This window comes from Cryptomeria japonica, chromosome 9, assembly GCF_030272615.1.
Source record: "Cryptomeria japonica chromosome 9, Sugi_1.0, whole genome shotgun sequence".
NCBI lineage: Eukaryota > Viridiplantae > Streptophyta > Pinopsida > Cupressales > Cupressaceae > Cryptomeria > Cryptomeria japonica.
In genome coordinates, this window is record NC_081413.1 from 485467679 (window position 1) to 485490952 (window position 23274).

The following is a 23274-nucleotide window of genomic DNA, read 5'->3' on the forward strand; positions in this document are numbered from 1 at the left end:
ATTTGTATTACTCAGCCTTAGTCATATATGCCAAATTGATTAGCATTGGAAACTTTTCCGAAATCATGTTACCATACTCTGCTTGCCTGAGAATCTGTGTGAAGGTAATCATGTGATTGATTAGGTCTTGATATTAGCAGTATGGGTTTTAAATTTTAATAGAAAATGATAGAGGCTTCATAAGCCTAAAATGTTTACCAGAACTTCAATGCATGCTGAATAGTTATTTTATGGTGGTTAGGTTTCCAGGAAGTTTTGATTGATTTCATAGGAACATATTTAATTCATCTTTACTGATATCATGTGATTGTTCTTCCAATCTTCAACATCAAACGAATGCCTGGGAATGTTGTGAGATTCATCAGAATATGGTAAAAGATGATACAAGTTTTAAAAAGAGAGTTTTAAAAAGGTTGAAGCAGCTTAAAAGTTGGTTGTGACAAGTGACAACCATCTAAGATGTTGACATAATATGTTTTAAAAGAATTTTTGACATTTTTGGCATTTTCATGGTTCATAGAACCTTCAAACCTCTGACACCTCACTTAAGTGGCCATTTCAAAAGTTCATAAAATCTCTGAAAGGTCGAAATGCATTCTTTGTCTGCATTTTTATAGTTTGCTGAACCTCTAATTGTCTAAAATGCATTTTGTCAGCATTTTTATGGTTCACCAAACCTCTAATTGGCTGAAATGCACTTATTTGGCCTGTTTTAGGCTTTGGGAACTCTTTATACCTTTGATTCATAATGAAGTAGTGAGAATTTTTGTTTGTTTGTCCTAAATCAGGCCAAAGTCTGGATATCAATGTGCATTTTCCACGTCCAATCCTCTTGTGTGACTAATGAAAGTGTAAGCTTTAGAACAGGTTATGATAACCATTAAATACATAAAGGATGGAGGAACTTCGTCAGATGCTGTTGTTGCAGGGGTACCATGGAGGCTATGCATAAAATGGATTTGTTGAACAGGCTTTAGAAACTTTCAAGCAAATGCGATTGGTGAGTTTAGAGGCAAATTCCACAACCTCTGCCACACCCTTCATACCTGTGTGAGGATGGGAGCTTTGGTGTAGGTTATAGATGGTCATCAAAGTGTAAAGGATAGAGGAATTTTGTCTGATGTTGTAGTCACAAGTGCTCTGACAAACATACCTGCAGAATGTAGAGCCATAGACTGGGCCATGCGCCCTACAGAATGCCTTAGACCAAGGTCATCACATGGTTGCAGGATATCCACAATGCAAATTTGTTGAAACAGCTTGCTAAAACTTTCGAGAAAATGTATCTGGCAAATGTAAAGCCAAACTTCCATGACCTCTAGTAGCATCCTCTTTGATATGGATAGCTTAGCACAATTTGTAGGGACTAATACCATGAAATAAGGTTCTTGGCATCTTGTATCTGATGATGGATGGAATTAGACCTATTAATAAAAAAGATGGCCACATAATTTGTTCTGGACAAGTTATTCTAGATCTTGCAGGTGCTGTTAAGGGACAAGTTATTCTAGATTTTCCAGCTGCTCCTTCAATCCTTGCTAAATGATTTGTTTTTCCTTCAAACCCTGCTGCAAAATTTTTGCACAAACCAAAAATGCATTTGCTATGAAATGAGGCTCTTTTTCATCATGTAAGGCAAATTGGGGTGTGGGGGGCTCTCAAAGAAAAAAGTTTAAAATGATTTTTTTAATAAATTTTTTGAAGGGGACGGTCAGGGGACATCATAGATGTTCCCAACTGTCCCCTCCAGTTTCTTGCCGTGTCCTTGTGTTTTGGGAACATTTCCTGACAATTTTTTTTTTGTGGGGGGGTGTGTGTGTGTGGCCTAGGGATGTTCCCTAGGTGTCTCCTCGTCCTCAAAACATCCCAGAAATGGGGACATGCCTAAAAAGGTCGGGATGCAAATAATTGTAATATAAATAGTTATGTCTTCTTAACATAGTGATCAATGAAATCACCTCCATCTTCTCAGAAACTAAGACCATAGAAGAAGTTTGCAAATGCTAATAATAGCTATACCACTGTCAAGAGGTTGTAACCAGCTTTCCAAGGGTTTGAAAACAAGCTCAAATTGAAATTTTATGACAAATTTATGGCCTTTAGAAGATCGAGTATTAAAATACCAATTTCCCCTATAAGATTTAAATTTAGATACATGAAAATTCAAATTTTGAAAAATGGTGTGAAAGCACTTGAGAATGCCAAATGTTACTCCCAGATGCACTAGCTGTGCATTACTTGCTTTCCTTTATCTATGTGCTGATTGGTCTGCCACTTGTTTTGCTGCAATCCTTTGGCTGGGATGAGGGATCAATTTGGCATAAATAACAAAAAACTTGCCCAATGACTGTTAGCTCACATGTCAACCACAAAACCTAAAATTAAGTATCAGAATTTTAATTATTTTACACCTAAGCCATACTAACCCATTTAGGCAATGTCATATGACACTCACAATATGCCACATCACCACTAGTCCATGTTAGTGACACATCATCATCAACACTAACCTTCAAATGGCAAACAAAATGCCAAGGGAAGGGTCATTAGAAATTATAAGCCCTGACCTAAGGGTCCTTAGCATCTACATGTTTCAGCTACAAATTAAGTTTTGCTTGCAAGAACACCTACCATGCATGCATCATTGTTTTGTTAAACCACCATTATAAATATTGTGCTAGTGCTTCAAACCTTGGTTTCATATGCTGCTTCATGCGACTGCCTAGTTGCCTAGCCCTTGGTTGTGTGCCTCCACTTGTGACCACCTGCTGTGTTCTGTTTGCTCTAGTGTAGGTTATTGAATGGACACCCTCTAGCCCTAATACCATCAGGCCTGTGAAAACATATAGGGCAAATTTGAAGGCTCAATGGATGAATTTTGTAGTTAACCAAAAATGGCCCCTTATTACTTTTCTGCAAGGAATTTAATTATGCAATTAGATTTGAAAATGCTGCAGCTAAAGAGGACATACTTTAGAAGTCCTATTTTTCTTATAAGTTCCACTTTTGTTGAACTCTTCTAGGAATGTAGATGTGAAGTCCTTAGCTTACAAATTTGGATGAATCTATCTTCTTTTCAAAATACTCATCCTTAGAGAATTAAAATTTTGAATCAATATATTGTGAGATACCATTCCTTCTCTGTTCATTCTTGCAGCAACAAAGGACTAAAACCCAGGGAATTTCAGTTCCTAAGCTTGAATATTGTGTGAAATTTAGATATACAGGTCCATAATCAAACAAATACAAAATTTCACAAGCATAAGAAAGAAAGTATGCGGAGTTGTCAGGAGATACCAAAAGAAGAATATCACTCAATAAAATGGATTGAATCAATTCAAAAGTGATTGATAATGTGTCAGATATTACATCTAGTCATATACCTCAATAGATGAGAAAAGGGTAGCCTCTAACCCAATATTCAATAATTGTAAGCTACACACATAGGCATGTCAACACAGCATGTTACCCATATTATACACATAAACCAATGGTACACCAAGCCTATCGACAACTCAAAGGCATCTGAAAACATGTGTTTCCCACATTTTAACATAAAAAATTACAAAAAAAAATATATTTTGAAAACACTGGTGGTCACTGCCAAGGCAACTGACCTTATGATTATTTAGAGTTCCAAGATTATCGCCTTATACTTCTATGGTGGTCTTGGGTAATAAGACACTGGCCAAAAAGATAGGTTAGCGTGTTTTGAACATTGATTCTTTATACCTTGAAGCTAAATAAAACTCTATGAGCAGTTAAGTAGCAATAAAAAAGATAAATGGAGAAAATTATTGAATAATTCTTGGCACATTGTCAAGCATTGTGTGGGATGATAGGGTTTTCTATCCAATGATTGAATGCTTGCCTTGATTTACATACATACAATGGGTCCTACTTGAGGTAGAAATTTAGAGGAAGAGAACTTTTCACCTTTGATTCTATTTCAGATCTTCTCTCAAAAACATGTTTGAGATGTAATAGAGGGAAGAATGGAAGAAAAAGAGTATTTTGCAATAATAGGAACATAAACTTATCCCTATTTACATAGAACAGCCTTGGAGAAGGATAAAAATAAAGAAATTGAATCCAGTCAAGGAGCAAGAAAAAGGAAAAATAGTATTGAAACACTAGTCATGAAGTTTATGATATGCACAACAAACTAATAATTGCATCTTACTTATCCTTTAAAATATAGGCAATGTAAGGACAATTCAAGTGATCTGAAACCAAATTTTGAGAAGAAACTAGTATCATTTGGACCAACTTAAAGGATATGTTGCAAAGCTATTACTCTATTACTATGATCCCATCATTGTTGAAGAAATGAACAAGCATCTGGTTATGGATCTTGATATTTCCCAGTTTAAGTTATACTAGTGCTTTAACAAGCATATGGTTCTGTGTAATGTCCCCACTTTGAAATATAATTTAATAATAAATAATAATAATAAAATTAAAATACAAAAGAATAATAATTAAATTAAATTACAATATAAAAGAATATAATTAATTATAATTAAAATTTGATTAAAGTTAATGAATGGTCAAAAGGCATGAAATGATAAGTTGTGACTCCCTCAAATATGAGATATAAAGGGGAGAAGAGAACTCATTTGAAGGGGGGATAATTTGTGAATCAGAAGTGCAAATCTGATTTAAATAAGAAGTGCAGATCTGATTGTGAAAGGTTGTGTCCCTTTCAAAGGGCGGAAATAATCAAGAGTTGCACTTTCTCAAAGGGTGCTAATGGTAAAATGTTGCATCTCTTGCCAAAGGGCATACACGATGAAGAGGTGTGACCTCTCCCTCACATTGAGAGATATAAAGGAAAGGAATCAAAGCATCCAGTGAATCACCATAGATCAGATCATTTCAGAACTGTTATTAAGTTACAGGCAGTAACATCCTTGTTCTTGGTGGTATGCATGGGGACGTGCTTAATATGTATGCTTAATATATGAAGCTTGATAATGTTCTTATGCAGAATTTAATAATAATATTAATATAGACTACAATATGTATGACAGTCATATTTAATTTCATATACATTAATAGTACATGGAAGACTATTATATATATAGCTCAGTCCTTAGTCTTCTGCTAATGCCTATGGAGGATGGGAATGATTTGTGTAGGGAGAGGCGGAGTAATTCTGTCACAAGACAGGTAAGTCCCAAGATGGGGTAAGGACACATTTCTGAAGCCTTGAGTGAGAATCCTGAGATGGGCATGAACTGGTGTTCCTGAAACCTTGAGGGAGCCTACTTGTAGACTGTTTCCAAAGGCCCTAGCACAGTATTTCCACCATCCTTGGTCAGGGTTAGGGAAGAATTGAGGGCAAACCCTTAAAATAATTAGTATTAATTGTATTATGAGGAATTAGATGTTTTCCAATCTCAATAACTTAATTTAAGACATAATAATGTTTAATAATTATTGGGAAACAAGTAGCCTTCTGGTATGGGACATTACATTATGGATCTTGATAATTCCCAGTTTAAGTTATACTAGTGCTTTAACTCTCATGTTTTGGTGCAATACAAAATGGAACAGATATGCTGCAGAGCTTTTTTTCGAATTAGTAGGGGAAGAACACTAACAAAATTAAAACTCAAAACCCTAATCTGAACAATATGTATCACTATTTACAATCTGTGTAGGTTTGTTTTTTGGGGTGATTCATTTATAGCAAATAAAACTGTAGGTGTGTCATTAAGCATGCAATACAAACAAATTTATAGTAAACTATCATGCATATGTTGTTCAGCTAAAAGTAGAGATTGATTAAAGCAAGTATAAATAAAGCTAGGATTGGTTTAAAACTTTAAACAACACAAAAGATTCAATAAATAGGATGGAATGGCATATAAAGCTACAAGACCCACTTTACTGTGACCTGCAATACAAAGCCTGCATTCAACAGTAAAGGCACTCTAATTTAATGCACCTACACATACTAAAGATGTTATGAGATAAACAAAGTGATTGCATCAAAGCTACAACAACCAATTTACCACCTATTGCAATACAAAGCTTTTAGTAACCGTTAAGCAATATCCAAATCATAAAAGCTCAAGCAGTATCGCTATTGATGAAATGATTGAAAATGTTTGGAAGATGGTAAATATTTTCTGAAATCAGGCATTTGATTGGGTATCTTGAACAAGTGAATTTGATTGAAAGCATCTGTTACAGGTTGGCGAATCCCTGCAAAACTGATATAGATCACTACTGGTATAATGATAGCTTCAAACTGACACTTCTGCTGTAGATCCTTGCTGTCAAACAATGTGAGAAAGAAAGATATAGCTGTTGTTTCTGATAAAAACTGAGTTTCCTTTGAATATGGATTGTGCTTCCATAAATAGAACTGCACAAGTTCAGACCAATCAGTCAGACTTTTATAATAGCATGCAACTTGACATGGATGCAAATTGAGTTTGACAAAATTTTGACCCCCTTCTTATAGGTGGTGCATGCCTATATAAGTAATTGCAGACTTGGTATTTTTAGAATTGTACCTCCTACTATATGGCACATGCCTAAGTGTGGCAATGCACATTTCATATTTGAAAGTTTGTCTTCCGTTATAAAGGCATGTCCTTGTACACCATGGTGCAAGTTTTAACTTCAAAGCATACTTCACCATTCTTAGGTGCTCATCCATGAAGTGCACGGTTGACAATAGCAATGTATATATTTTATTTTGAAAATTTCACACACACCATTTGGTGGCATGCACTAGGTAATGCTGATGCAATTTTTGGCCTAAAACTCACTTTCCCCATTCTTTGGCACATGGCTTAACATGTTTGCATAGATCTTGTGTCAAAAACTCATATACTCTTTATGTGATGCTTGCCTAATACCTGTCCAGCATATTTTTGTCTTGAAGATCTTGTTTCCTTGATCAAAGGCATGCATCTTTCTGCTATCTTACACATTTTTTACTTAAATTTGTTCCCTAGTTCATAGGTGTGCATCTCTGTTCCTAATTGCGGACTTTTGGATTTCGTAACATCTTTTGCCCTACAGTGACATGCATCTGTGTGTGTTTCACAAATATGGACGTCAAAGTGTAACTTTTCTTTATATACGTGCATGCTTTTGCATATCTGTGCATCATTTTTGTTTGAATCTTGACATCTCCACTATATGGTATGCACCAATATGTGGTGTTTGCAACCTTTTACAGATAAGGTGCCTTTTACCTTGTTAATTGTACAGTTGATCATCATCTTGCAAATTGAATTTGAAGTTCCCTGTATTCATTGTATGGTGTGTGCCCATATGTGATAATGCAGATTGTCATACCTTAGAAAAATCTCAATTTTTTTCTTCATTCATTTTCTTCCATTCATTGTCATGTCAGATGTATTTTAAAGGTTTGACAGTTGACCCTGCAAAGAAAAGAATGAAATGAGATTAAACAATATATATAAACAAGACAAAGACATAGCCACTTCATTTGATGACAAGGCAAGGATTCAGCTTAAAATTTGTCCTTATATGAAATTTTGTAATGGGCACAAGAAGTTTTCCTCCATGTGCTGGATGGTTTTATTTGTCAAGTATTTTTATGTTGATAATATAGTGTTGGGAGTGGCTTTTAGAAGCAGCAAATATGAAACAACCCTCGTCAGTCACAGAACCATCATACCTTTCTTTCCTATAAATGGGCAATATTGTTAGAATGTTGAACCCAACAGAAATTGATTGTTCAGACTGTGTGCTGATATGTCTCTTAGGTTGTCATGTTCTGAGGTGGGATGATTTGAGCTAACTCCTTTTTCCTAAACTAGAGATGTGCAATGTCATTTTATTGTCTGGAAGCAAGTTTAGATTGTATGAAATTGAAAGAGATAGAGGAGATAACATTTAAAGAAGATTAAGTAGCCATGGACATGATGTTTATGTGTGTAACACTGAGAATAATTCTAACCATGTTTCTTTTAGGTAGCATTGTTTTAACTTTTATCTCTTGTTTTTCCTTAAGCAATAGAAAAACTTCTTATTTATTGCGTTGCTTTGATTGTGCTTTTTTGTAGGTTGTAGATGCCAAAAATCTTCATTTGCAGCTCAGCGAGCAGCGTGAGTCTGGTGAACTTCCTGAAGCATTTTTGCAGATAGCATTTGCGGTAGGTGGGTTGTCAGTTTCACACCTTATGTTGTACTGTTTAGAGTTCTTAGATTACAAATAATTTGATTGATCCAAAAGATATTGCCATGTTTTAGAAGGAAGCAGAAATGGAATATTGGGTGATTTGAACCATAGCTGCCATATTTTTGTATTTTTTAAATGATGGGTTTCATCATTAATCATCTAATTTTTGATAGTTTTCATTGATAGGATGTTATTCTCCTCAATAAGGTCGACTTGATTGTTGAGGAACATGTAGACATTGAGAAGTCTAATGTTGTAGACGCGCTAAAAAGGGATATTCAAAATATCAATTCATTAGCACATATCATGTGCTCAGTCCGATGCCATGTTGATCTCAATCTTATTCTTGAACGTAAGGCATATGATGCTAAGGTGAGTTTTTAACATAGGATGATATGTATTTATCTCGGACTTCTGTTCTTATACGGTTTCGCTGATATGTTCAGTTTGTGATTCACAACTTCTTTCAATATTATGTTTCCATACAAAACTGACATCTGAAGAATAATTTGCAATGCAAAATTATGGGTCTCTTCAAAAGCAATTATAACTGTCTAAAAAATCATTTATCATAGATATAAAATGTTTGGTAATCTTAGTTTTAGAGTTTATATCATTATCATTGGGAATTATTTTCTAAATGAGTATGCACAAAAAGAAATGTTACTGAACTTCGTCTAAATTTTGAAGATAAATGTTTTTTTCTTTCTCAAGTGTTGAATCATGCAATATAGTGTATACTTTGTGCATGTTTCCATTGCTTGCAAAAGTATCTATTAGCTGCTATAGAGAAATCATATTGCCTTTAGTGAGACATTGTAAATTTTCATACCCTTTATTATTCAACAGATCTTGTACATGGGGACCATTCCTTAGTTGGGTAGCATTTAGGGCATCTCTATTTTCTCCTAAAGGGAAGAAAGGATGGGTGACTTTTCTTAATCTAGCTTGAAGTTGGCGAGTTAGTGAATTTTGAAGTGGAAGATAGAAGTTTTCCCTAAAGAAGAGTGAGCAGCGGATGCTTTTGTAATTAGTTGAAGATTGTAAATTTAGTAGAGAAAGGACAATTGTACCTTCTCACACATTTCTGAAAGTTGAGTTTTTTTGGCCAAGAATAATGTAGTGTTCCTTGAGGATGCATCCCTCTATTTTTCAGGGATTTATCTAGAAGTGGATGCCTCGAGGATGTGGGGATAGGGATAGAATGTCCCTCCCTTTGTTACAATTTATAAACAAATGAGGACATCTTGGTATTGGTGTGAATAGGGTTATTTCCTTAACTAGTTCCACTTTTGGGTTACTTTTCACACCTTATCTCTTAAATTTACTTAAGGAACTTTTAGGGCATTTTCACTTTGTCACATACTAAAGATTAAGACACTTGTCATAACCTTATGTTGTCCCATGTCTCATCTTTTCTTATGTAACCAAGCCTCTCTCATACATTGTACATACATTTTATTTGCATTCTTTGATGGGAATCAGATTATTTGTCATATCGATCTTTTTAGTACGTTGTGCTTTTCATTAGGCATCTAGTTCTTGAATGACTGTTTTCATAGCCAAATCTTACATGGCATTGGAACTTATTGAGTGCCTCTAGTTAGTCTTTTAGGATAGCTTGTATTTTTTTTGAAGCAAATAGTATGCTTTTCTCTTGTATGCTTGGATGATCTAGAGAATTAGAAAAGTGTGATGGAAATTATCTGGAGAATTAGAAAGGTGTGATAGAAATACAAGATTTTGGGAGAGTTTCTATCGTGGCTTTGTATTGCATATGCATTTGGCAGATTGGTGAAGCAAATATGAGCTCACCATTGTGTCTAGAGTGCTTGAGAAAATCAGATTGGCTTTTTGTTTTGTCCTAGTTGGATATTGGAGGCCAGATCTACAAGGGTTTGAAGTTGGGAGGTGGTTGCTAGATTCAGAAGGTAGCCATACTTTTGGAGCATTTTGACTCATATTTACCTTGCCATCATATCTAAACGGCCCAAGAACCTAAAGATTGACTATCAATTCATTGATTTTGGAGTACTTCATCTCGAGCCCTCTTAGAAAATTCACCCTCTAGTTGGTTGTACAAATCAAAATATTTCAGAATTATAAAAAACAAAAAAAAAAACATTGTGCTAGTTTGCATAGGAACAATCATTTTTTTCTCTGTGAATTAAAACAAATAAATTTCATAGTTTTTTTTTGTAAAATCCAAAAAGAAAAAGAAGAAAAAAGTGTTATCCAATAGGTACCAACCCCTATCAGGTCTCATATTACAAAGGGGCATGCCTTGTAAGGTGTGAGGCCCCATAGGGTATTACAAGCCCTATGTTAGGGTTGTGACCCCTAGTGATGTGTTTTTTATGCACATGCAAACACAAATAAAATACCCAAAAGTATTTTATCCTCTCTTGATCAAAGTCTCTCAAATGCTGAAGATTCGCACAAGGATCACTTGAGATAACTCTCCAAGGTTCCTCAATGTCGGGTCACGACGTGTGGATAAGCACAGTTGGTCGTTGTGATTGTTGTTCCTCCAAGAGGCCTTACATTATACATGAATGCTTGAATCACTGGAACTTTGATTCTATCTACTCGTGTGGAGAAAAAAGAGCAAAAGAGAAGGGTTTAGGGAGACTATGCTACTCCTAGGAATGTAAGAGAAGAGTGAATGATTCGATGGAATCCTACTGGGAAAGGTCTCACCATCAAACCGAACAATTTAACACAAGCTCAGTGCAATCTTCTTAGGTGCAATTCAAAGATGTTTAAATCATTATCATCAAACATTGATTTCCATTCAAGTTAATGCATAAACAATGGATGCTTAACAATTGAAATTAAGCTCATGTAATTCCAGTTGACCACACAAGGCACACCTATAGTCAGCATGAGGCTAGTGGTATGGACTAAATGGATTCCACACAAATGCATTCAATAATTTCTTCCGTTCAATCTAATCAACATGAAAGTAAATGGGAAGTAGAAACCAGAGACTTGTTGAAATAACACATTTCACCATAACTTCAATGAAAAGAGTATTTCTAATTACTTTCTTAACAACAATTCCTCCTCCTAATCTATTCTAACTGCTTGCTATCTAATATCTATCAAGGACTCACTATTGACTCTTCTACTAACTATTCTCTATTTCTAAACTATCTATTATTTTTTACTAGTGAAGAGCTTGAGCTTTATATAGAGAGCTCATTACAATTCAAAGGTTCAGATCGATTTGAGATCAATGGCCGAGATTTTACAATGAAACACTAATTAGGGTTTATTACAACAAACTTTATTCTGGCCAATGAAATAATTACAATGCTCGGACACATGTCATTTCTGGAGCGTTTGACCAATAGATAGTGGAGGTAGGTACATTGGAGTTTGCAACCTCCCATTTTATCCTTTGGTCACATCGTTTGTTAAGGATTTATTAATCTTTCTCAAGATTACACCTTTCCATTTTTATGAGCATTTGTTATCCAAATCGTACCTTTGCTCTTGGGAGTAATTCAGAAATGGATTATTGAATCGTATCCTTAAAGAAATAATTATTTTATTTTGGAAATGTAATTATCCTTTTCATAATCGATGCAAATAGAATATTAATTTATTTTTATTTGAATATTTCGAGAAAATTATTAGTAATAAATATTAAATAATAATATTTAATAAATAACTTTCAAATAATTGTTCGTTGGTCATTATTATATTAATTGCTTCATTTAGGATATATATAACGATCAAGGAGGGGACATGACAGCCTCCCCCTCCATATGCAATCTAGTTGCCTCAATCTTTTCAGCTGGAGTTATTGTTTCACAACCTTTCACCCCTTGACCACCTATCCACAAAATATGGCAATAATGTCTCGTTCAACTGCCCTTATATTCTTTTTTGCACAAATGGCAATGCTGTACTCCTCCTTGAAATTTTCTTCTTATCATTTCTTGATGCAAATTGTAATAGAGTTTTCTTGGGGTTAAATATGCCTTTTGCAAAGGTTTGAAGTGTTCTGAAGGACATTCAAATGGGTTTGAACTTGCTGGCCTTGCTACATTCACACTCTCAGAAGAACCCTCAATGGCTGCCATACTTCTATGAGATCTAGGTCTACTTTTTTGTTGCATTTGAATTTCAATCTCCTCACTATTACTACTCTCATTGCTGCTAATGATTTTTTTTGGATAAGAATATATCCAAGATAGCTGCAAGTTCAAATTAATAAAAAATAAACTCACAATGCCCTCCTTGCCCTCCTTATGTGTTAAAAAAATTGAAAAAAACTTGAAAAAATGCAAAACAAATGTAGATGAAGAAATTACCTCTAATGTAGTGGATTTGATGCCCTAGTCTCCTCTTCAACACAAGTTTGCAAATGTTAAAATGTAGAGTTTTTTTTTGATTATTTTTTTGATAGGTGAAATAGGTTTAAGTTTTGTTTTAAAGAGTGGTTAAGCCGGGGGAGGGGGGGAGGGCGGTGAGTGGGTGGGTGACCTTGTGGGCCCGCCTACCCTTTTTTAATTTAAAAATGTGTTTTTTTAAAACTCGTCCCAAAGGGATGGGACAGTTAGGGGACATTTGGACATCCCCAGTCCAAAAGGAAATGTTTCCGAAATTTAGCACAAAAAGGAGACAAGGAGGGGACGTTTCTTGGATGTCCCACATCCCCAAAATATACCCTAGAGGAAATGAGCCTCCTGGTGCAAGGGGTGTATCTTCGAGGAGTGCTGCTAATAGTGTCTTCTCACTCTTGATATTGACATTCAAGTCCTTTCATGCCAACTTGCTTCCTTATCATATGGATGAAGCCTTCAAGATCATATGCTTTTGATTTTGCATCGTCCATATTGTATTTGCATACGATGTCGGAGATTCTATCATAACCTTCCTTTCCCAATACAATGAAGTTTGAGAATTTGGCTTAGGGAAGGGAGGATTTCTCCTCTTATGACTTATAAAATGCTTGTAGTTTACATTATTCATTTGCTAAACTACTTCTAGGTATGCAATCCTTGATGGGACATGAATTGGCAACTTGTGTGAATTGAGACTAAAGTTAAATACTTTGATGATGGTGTATCCTCCATGCAAGAATTTGACTCCTCAATATAGTTGTGATGAAGAAGTATTCAAAGATATAGTAGTGATCATTAGAGTTGTTCTTGTCTAAGTGAGGAGTCCACAATGGCACAAGCTTGAGCATCCATTTAGGCAATTTTGGATAAGTCATTTGTACATCAAGCTTACCATCCCACTCTCCAACCAATACATATAAATTTATATGGCACAATAATGAATACCACTTGAAGGTTCTTCTTTCCCTTGTCTTCTTTTATTCTACAAACTTTTGGCTAGAAAGTTTGCATAATCATACATAGTGTTCACATTTATGCTTTGAATATGAGAAGAAAAGATCAATGCACCTTTAGAAATCATGGGTTGTAGTCCAACCCTTGTAACCTGGCACATTCAATTTTTGAATCAAGAATTGGTTCCAATTTCTTTCCCTATCACTTATCTCTATAATTTCACTATATAACTTAGTCTAAGCCTGATATATACTAAACTTAACCTCTACATATCCAATCGGGTATGAGCCTTAGAATTTAGGAGGAAAACCTCTATGACCTTTGGCATTGTATACAGTACAATCCATAGTGTTGTACATTCTAGTCATCCATTCAACTAATTACCACCACCTTCCCTAAATCAAATTTCGATGTATTACAAAGCAAAATTTAATTGCATGATTTCTTGAAGAACGTATTGAATTATTTGTCCCCACTTTTAAAAGTAATAGGGTTTCAGATTACACTATTGCAATCTTCAAGTAGACCAACAAAAACTTCTCTACTAGTGGATCTTTTGAAGGATTTCATTGCCCAAGGCAATAGTTTAGTTAGATCTTGGGTGAATTTCCATTTGGATGACATTGTGAATTATAAAGAAAACCCAAGTGGCTAGGGTTTTGATTTGGATGTTTAAGGCTTGAAATTAATTCACATAACAATTTATCAAAACTAAAAGCTTCGATGATGCAAACAATATTTGTCTTAGACAAGAGAGGTTACAACATAGAGGACAATACTCACTTATTTGCTCTTCACGACTTTTGGAAGAGATTGGCTTATGATAACTAACCCTTGGATAGATTATAAATTTGATGGTTCTAGTTCATTGGGTTCTTGCAAGTTGCTCACCAAATTTTATGAATACGATGTGAGATTAGGGCAAGGCAATGAAGCATGTATAGCCCAATTTCCTTTTTGATTTGACTTGCCAATGTTTCTCAGGAATAGGCACATGGGCTAAACCATTTGAAAGAGGATGAAAACTAGTTGATTCTTTTGTTTCTTTGAGATAAATGACATTGCATGACAATGTTATTTAATTTCTATGATGGGCAGGGACTTGATGTGGCTAAAAGACCTTGGTGCAAGAATCTTGTTGGTGCACTATGTCATATAGGATTTTGCATTGGGTAAAAGCAATGATCTTTAAGACAACTTGGAGTGCATGGGGTCCATTTGACAATTGGTAGCATAGTAGAGGTCCATGGGTACAAGAATAAATCTATAGAGCGCTTACATGTGGCAAGAAATGAGTAATTGCTCCATTGTGTTGGTTTGGAAGAATTGGACTTTCAAGGAACTAGCTTGAAGGCAAGCCTTTGGTGTGGAAATAGGATAGTGTTACAATAGTGATTTAATTAGGCCAATTTGTGTAGGATCCTTGAAATCAAAGCCTATCAATCAAAACTCTTCTTATTGGTTCAAAGAGTTGAGAAGACAATTGTCCACCTTTTATTCATCGTGTTCCTTCATAATCAACACTTGAGACCCACCATTTGCAGTTGCTTAAAACAAATAAAACAAAGGTTGTGCCGCTATGCCAATATGGGCAACAGCAAGTGATACTATTCTTGAACAAAGACAAAAGGAATGCATGTTTTGGTACTAGACTTTTAAATGGTTACCCAGGAAGGAAATGGGGATTGAGAGTAGTGGGTAACTTCAAGCAATAAGATAAGTGATGAGGCTTGAAGAGATAACTTGACAATACAAAGCCGATGGTGTATGGGCTGCACAAAAGGAGCTTCCTACTATTGCATAGGTTAAATGCACATGTATGGTTTTCTTTAGTGTTTGGGTATACAAACAAAGCACCTTACACATAAATGCTAAATTGGTCACATAGAGCAAAAGATGCATAGAATTTTAGAATGGCATTAAAATTTTGGCTTTAAACTAGGGAGTTTCAAAGGTAAGCGCAAGATTAGGACTAGAACACTGCTTTAGATCAAATTGGGGTGACAAGAGCAGCATCAAGGGACATGAAACCTGCAAACTTCAAAGTTACAACAAAAGCCACTATTTCTTCCCATCAATATCAATTTCCATTACCAACCTGCTTGCATACAAATGCCACTAGCCAGCAAGCTAAAGCCTCATAGGACCTCCACATGCCACAGAAAAGAAAAAATGCATTTAAAAACCCAAAAAAGGGCCAACTCTGGGATAATATTCAATATAAAAAAGATTCACCCACAAACAAAAAACACACAACAATAGATTCAAAACACTAAGCCAACAAAACCCAAAACCACAAAACAAATGATCACCAAGAGAACGAAATCACTAATGTAGCAATGAAAGATATAGAGCTAGCATAAAGAGAACAATGGAGGATGACTTTTTGGCTTCCACAACAAAGTTCTCAACACCAGCTCTCCTCCTATGCAAATTGCATATACTTCCAACTATCTACACTGTCTCGTCAGGCTAATCATTTAAGGAAAAACAAATAATATAGTTTGTAGAGTTTCCAAAAATATGTAAAGCCCAAAGTGTGATATCAGGTGGGTCACTATATGTACTCATTCAATTTCCTATCTAGAGTGAAGAAGACTAAAAATATTGAAATTATAAGGGTTTTGAAGTCAGCACTGCAGGGTTTAAGCCATGCAGTCTTTTGCGGAGCTGTCTTGATTGTATTTATTGGCATGCCTATTTTTTAATAAAGTCATTTCCTTCTACATTTATATTTTCTGTTCTATTCATGTTTTATTGCTGGTCATGATGAGTACTTTTGTGGATTAGTCTGCTTTCTATATTATTTATGTTTGGACATTTCAACACAGAGTAATTTCACACCCCAATTGTCAGGATATATTTTGATCTAAAATCTTTGCTATTTGGATGATTTATTTTTGCAAATAATTCTTGGTACTGTTGTCTCATCATTTTTTAAAACATGAATTATCCTTGTTTCTTTTTGTAATATTCACACCTTGGACACTACAATTTTTTTTTTACATTCACAAGTACCAACTTAATCAATCAAACTTCTTGATCTAGCTTAGAAGTAGCAACTTCTTAATTTCTCCAATTGCCATACCGATGACAATTCTACATCGCCACTTATGCTTGCACTCAAAGGTGGTAAGTTCTTGAGGTTGGGATCCCTATTAGACCTAGACTTAAGCCTCGGGGTTCATTCCAAATGACCCTACCTACGTATCCCTACAAGAGAGGTCAGAGGCTTCGTAGTTCGTCCAAAGTGTTAGAGGGAATTCATTCTCTCCTCTTGTATAAGAGGTTTGATCTCTCTTTAAACTAGGACTATTTATCAAATTAGTCCAATCATAATATAGTGATGACCAATTGCCATCAAGTATCGTTCAGAGATAGACAATCACTTAAGGGTCATATTCTTTCACAATTTTTCCAATTCCATAAAGAGTGATTCAAGCACAGTTCCCATAAACACATGGGACTAGCTCGTACATATCACACACATGATGACCAGCTCTACCATACATCACATATACATAGTGACTAGCTCTAGCACATCATATATTTAGAGGGACTAGCTTCATTGTAGACTTCTTATATAAGTGATTAGCTTTAGTAGGCATCACATACCTAGTGACTAGCATTTACACACTGAGGAATCAACACATCCATAACAACTAGCTACCACTTGCCCATAGTGCATCCTAGATTAAAGAAATGTCGGTGCACTGCACACTACATCGTGGGACACATTCTCTTGTCTAGTCTTTTGCACCAACAAGCAAGTGGGAACAAGGTTTGATGTATCCCATACTATATCGAGTGTCTATCTTCATCCTAACAAAGCCAAGTATTCCATTTCCACATCAAGATATGCCCAAAGCTTTACCATGAGATTGGTCCAATTATTACCTACCTTATCTTCATTAGAAATTCTCTTCCTACAGTCCATCAGACGGCTAAGCAACAAGGACATCCATCGCCGACATGCAACTGGCCCCAAGGCCCACATGCTCCTGACATAATCCATCCAAAACCCTAGGTCAACATGGGTTTCCCTCGCCTACATGCAACTGGCGTCATCCATCCGCTAACTAGGTGGTACGGCTAACAATCTACTGGCATAGTACGCTCCTTGACTATTGTCAATCTCGAGCGGATAAGCTTATCTTGAGCAGGGCATAGGATTTATCCTTCAGCGATCACCTCAGATAGAGTGGACTAGTCTACGTGCTAGAGGAGTACTATCCTCTACCTATGCCCTCGTAGGGTCCTACCTCCATCCGTTGCCGTAAAAGTCAGCACCTGTACTTAGCTTAGCACTATAACTGAAAGAGAGGTTCCTAATTCGGGAAAAATAGATCGTAATTGACTGATCTAGGAGTATACTCAAAGTCTTATAGGTCTAGGATTAAATTACACATCCGCCTAAGATCACTTGGATCCAACATAAGATTGCCTTTACTCAATAGATAACAAATTGACTATAAGGTGGTCTACCCTTTCACTTTATTAACTTATCATTCAAAAACACAATACATATTTAGTATGAGTTATAAGGCTTCCTTAATTCTTTTATAATCCTCGAATGCCTACTCGGCCTCATTTGAAGCCTACAAAAAAAGAAAGGTCAATAAGTTAGGAACAACCTCGAACCTTGGAGTTATCCCCCCCTAGACCTTACCCCTACGGACTTGAAGTCACATGGGCATCCTTCACCCAAGGACCGCCTACGTTCCTGCTTCCAAACGGGTCAAAGTCACACGTAGTTCTCCTTACAAGGTCTCTCAAAAGAACACCTACACACATGTTCCCAAGGTTTCATCAGCTTGATTTTTGGGCTAGGCCTACTACTCAACACAAGCTACCTTAGTTTAGACCAACTCATAAGAAAGCAGTTCCATGTGGAATACATATAATATGTTCTATTCTAAGGTTCTTACACTGAAGGGGTCAATAAAAATTCTTACCCCAATAGGCCAAATACCATTCTAAAATTATATAATGTCTTATTATTTCATTTAGAAAGGAAGATAAAATAACATTAAATAAGCTTCCTACACGTATTGCCACTACAATAGGCTTTTCCAATACTTAGTTAACCAATATGGTTATGTTTAATACTTTTCCAACTCGATTAGTTTATTAGTAACATACACCCCAATGTAGGAGTACACAACCATTTAGAGTTTTCCACAAGGGATGCAATGCTATATGTATTAATATCAATGCATATGATAATTAATGTATCATCTTAGGTTCAAGCTTAATGAGATAGAGCGCTATATATGTTTTAGCTCAATTTACATTAATACCCACATAATACTAGATCTTATCAAATAATGGTGTCAAATCTCATAGCTACCTATTAGGATTCCTTTCACTAATTATCAACTATAATTAGTGCTTAACAATGTGTAGAGAAAGCCAACCTTATTCCCAAGTTAAGTTAATCCATATAAATACTCTCCAACCATTTTGTTTCATACATGAGTGAGATATATACCTTGAGGTTCCGCAATCCTTGACATACTGTTACCCTTGAAGAACCTAGGATGGTCAAGTAATGAATGAAGACTAGGTAAAGAAAACAATAAGAACACATATGCGATGTTACTATAATGTATTGGTTTAATGTGAGAATGGGCATTACTCTGATTAAGATCTCCAACTTCTTTATATTTTGTGGTCACAATTGTAACATCTTATAATTAAATAAGTAGTGAACCATCACCCTTCTTCAGTGACGCAACCTAGACAACGACACTTATAAGGACAACTTGTCCAAATCAAAGCCCTACACATAAACTAGCCAGAATAGCATAGTTAATATAAAATAAATCTAATTTAATTATAGGACCCATCCTTACTTCATATGATAATTCTCATATCTAGGATCTCATCTTTAAGAGGTTGATAGACCTTTCAATCGCATGAAGCCTTTACCACGGTATTAAAAGATTATAAAGTACAAAGTTTTAGCATTAGAAATATTTTTAGTAAGGCGTGGTTATAGTGTCACTATACAAGTCACCATCACAATAACATATAATCAAGAACCGAGACTCATACTAGTTATATCTTATGCTCGATTCATTATATAAGGTTATATCTATGACTTCTTTGTCATCTTGTTTCTCTTAAAATTCAATCATAAAGTTGTTCAAATTATTATCCTTTGGTTACAATAAGTTCTTAGTAAATTTTCCTTATTATATCCTAAAGGTTCATCTCCATGACACTGAGGTTGGGTTGATGGCTTAACAAGAATTCTCATAGTTTGCATGAACCATAGATAATCATCGGTCCAAGTCACCATTCCATATAGTGTATGTACTTCACATGAGGTTTCCTTATTGAATTCATAATTACCACATCCAAAAGTTATGTTGTATTGCAAAGACATGTAAGGTTTAATTGGCTAGCACACAAGAATAAACAACATCTCATAGGTATCATATATATGATTGAGATCCTTACTACTCTAATTCAGCATGTCACTAATACATTGGAAAGTATCATTTACAACATGACCCCCTTCCAACACAATCCATTCCTAAGAATTTATGATGAAAGTGAGGTCATCAATTTGTGTTAATGTTATGATCATGATATGGTGTACACTTCTATAATTTCTACATGATAGATTATCATGTATCCACGAGAATGATTTATTCAAACTTAATTAAAGTTCTACCATGATGCATACCCATTCATCACTTCTAAATTTATACTTTAGTAATAGGGAACCCATAATAGACATGACGGATATCCTTGAATTATAACAATATTGTGGTAAAAGTATAATATTATATTCATCTCTCCAATAAATTTTAAATTGACCTTGACATTAAAATTTCACTATTTTATGATGCCTACAACCTTACTTAGGAACCATCATAACTAATCTCTATTGTTTATCCAAATAGAAGTATTACAATTATTTCTCATATAATCAGTTCAATATTTGCTAGCTTAATAATGTCATTCATACATTATCATAAGCGTGTACCATTAATAAATTTGTAACATTATAATCTTAAACAAAAAGGATAAATCTCTTTTTAACATCAATCACATGATTGACTATTTTCGACAATAAATAGGTGAATGAACAATCCATTATCATTTATAATGAACAACAATGCTGTGGTTTAGCATCTAACCTGGTGGCACCTAGCTTTCAATTGGGAGCATGCTGGCAGCTACTGCAGAGCCTGACTTTTCACCTACAATTACATTTGCTTGAAAGTTTCCAAGCCTTTTCAACAACAACAAATTGTGCATAACCTCCAATCTTTGCATTCCATAAAATCCCTTTTTTTTGTTTTAGGCATTTTGTCAAACAATTCACATGCTTGTCTATGGTTCCTTATGTTGAACATGTCTACAACAAAAGTTGCAGCCACACCATTTGGCCAAACCCCCTCCAATTCGTGAGCAGCATTATTTGGCATCTCTGTCTTGCCTCCATTTGTGGCATCTGAAAAACCATTCATAGCCTTCCTACTTCTTACACTCCTCTATTCCTTATTTGCACACGATTCTCTCTATAATTTCTATTTGCATCAATCTTTGGTCCTCACGGGTTTCCTTACTCATGCTCAAATGATCTACTCATCATTTAATCAAATTCCGAAAAACTTAACAATACCATTTACAAAATGACCTATTTGCTGGCCTCTCAACAGCTTGTCTCACTCACATACCTCTATAATTCTCCATAACTTACCCAAAGGCAAATTCCATTCCTCTGGTGTTGTTCTATTCATCATCCTCTTCTTCCCACCACCACTCCCTTTTACAGAGTTCTGTCTTTATTTGTTATCTCTGCTCCCTATACTTCTTATACAGCCTCTCTTTTCACTTTCCACACTTTCCATACACTCAGATCATACTCACGTCTCTCCTACAAGGCTGACACTACTCACACAATGCAGCCCTCTGCTCACCTTTCCTTGGCCACTTCTACCCTCAACCTCTCCTTTTGGCAGAGACCCACATGCTCCGCCCATTTACCATCGTGGTCTTCCTTTATATATATATACATACTGCACAGCCCATTCTTCATTCCTCTGCCGAATAAACTTACCACTCTCTTGGGTCGCTGCCCATACACCTACGCAAGCCACACACTTGGCCAATGCAGTTGCCTGAAAACTATAAAATCCTTCCCCAATCCATTTCTTTTTTTATCTTCCCTTTTTGTGCATTCCATGAGACCATATTTTTATGGCTTTCCTCAATTCGCAGGCTTCATTGAGGTCCATACTTCTGTCAGGAGTCCTATACTGGTACCCTTCCCGAAGGTACTTAGCAACTGAAAGTTCAAAAGGAATACCATATTGTGTACCCAAGAGCCCATACACAGCCCATACCTCCTTACTTCAAGTACTTTGACTATTTTTATTTATTTATTTCTAATTTCCAGTCATCGACCTTTGGGATGTGACACTTGTTTTCTTGAATTCTTTAGAGTCTTCTCATGTTTATTCATTTGGCTGTCATACATGTGCTTTTCAACATGCTAAAAATAATCTTTGTCAATTACAATTTAATTTGGTGGTGGTAGGTTCTATTTAGGCCATATTTGTGAATCTAAAAACCAAAGTTACACGGAACTGTAACAAATGATACATGTGATAGGAACCTCGGTAACTGTTACCATTTTTCTTGATTGTGCTATTTGAGAGTGAACTTTTACTCTAGTTTTAAATGATTATATACATTGTTTATATGAATCATATCTCTTATTTCCAAACTGCCTTGAATATATTCTCTGAAGAGTTTTAGCTTTACAAAATTTTGATAGGGAAATTTTCTTTGTTGACTAGCATGCTGCACATCTACAATCTTTGTTGGTTGAGACCAATTCACAAATAAGTAGCCACAAACATGATAGTGAAGTGAAAACGGTGTGTGTGGTGGAGCAAGGATCAGTTGCACATGATCAGGTACATATCTATCAATCAAAGCTGCATTTAAATAGATTTCTAGTTGTACTCCAGCCATAGCTTTAATGTTTTATTTTCATCCCATATGCATGACCTATGGGTGTTTTATTATTTAGTATTCTATACATTTTTTTCATCAGTTTATTTCAAAGTTCCTCTTGGTAACTGAATAAATATATTGCTACTTTCTCTCCAATAAGTATCAATTACATTATGTTGTTCAAAGACTACTGAAAATGAATGGGCATTGCTAAAATATTAACATATGTACAACTCTTTTTATAAATTGAAGTTTAATAGCATTTCATGATAATTATGTTTGATACAAGTATGAGACATGTTCCTTATATGCTTTGCTATGTTATGTAGTTGGCCTCACTTTTGCATTCTCTAAATGGAATTGCTATTATTTTATTTGGTGATTCTTCTTTTTTTTGTTAGTAACCTTCAACTTAGCTTCCATGACCAAGGAATATCTCTGTTGCTATAATGCCCCCTTGTTTAAATAGGATTTATTAATAAATAATAATAATAATAAATTAAAATATAAAAGAATAAAAATAAAAATTAATATAATTCAAATTTAGTTAAGTTTAATGAATGGTCAAAAGGCATGAAATGAAAAGTTGGGACTCCCTCAAACATGAGATATAAAAGGGAGAGGAGAACTTTATTTGGAGAAAAGAGGAAAAAGGAAGAAAGAAGGGAGCAAAGGAATTAATGAAGCATTAATGGGAAGAAGATAAGGAAGTGACTCTTCCAAAGGGGCAGCAATGATGAAAGGTTGTGACCCTTTCCAAGGGTGGTAATTGTGAAAGGTTGTGACCATTAAAAGAAGAGGTGTGACTCTCCCTTA

The 23274-nt window shown here is 35.3% G+C and overlaps 1 protein-coding gene across 1 annotated transcript in view; it reads left to right on the forward strand.

Moving 5' to 3' along the window:
* Positions 1 to 23274, forward strand: part of LOC131031960 (uncharacterized) — a 43452-nt gene that overhangs the window by 14640 nt on the left and 5538 nt on the right. Inside the window, exons 4-6 of the mRNA XM_057962827.2 lie at positions 8055 to 8144; positions 8357 to 8542; positions 22299 to 22418. Of these exons, the coding sequence (XP_057818810.1) occupies positions 8055 to 8144; positions 8357 to 8542; positions 22299 to 22418 (396 nt within the window). The remainder of the gene's footprint in view (positions 1 to 8054; positions 8145 to 8356; positions 8543 to 22298; positions 22419 to 23274) is intronic.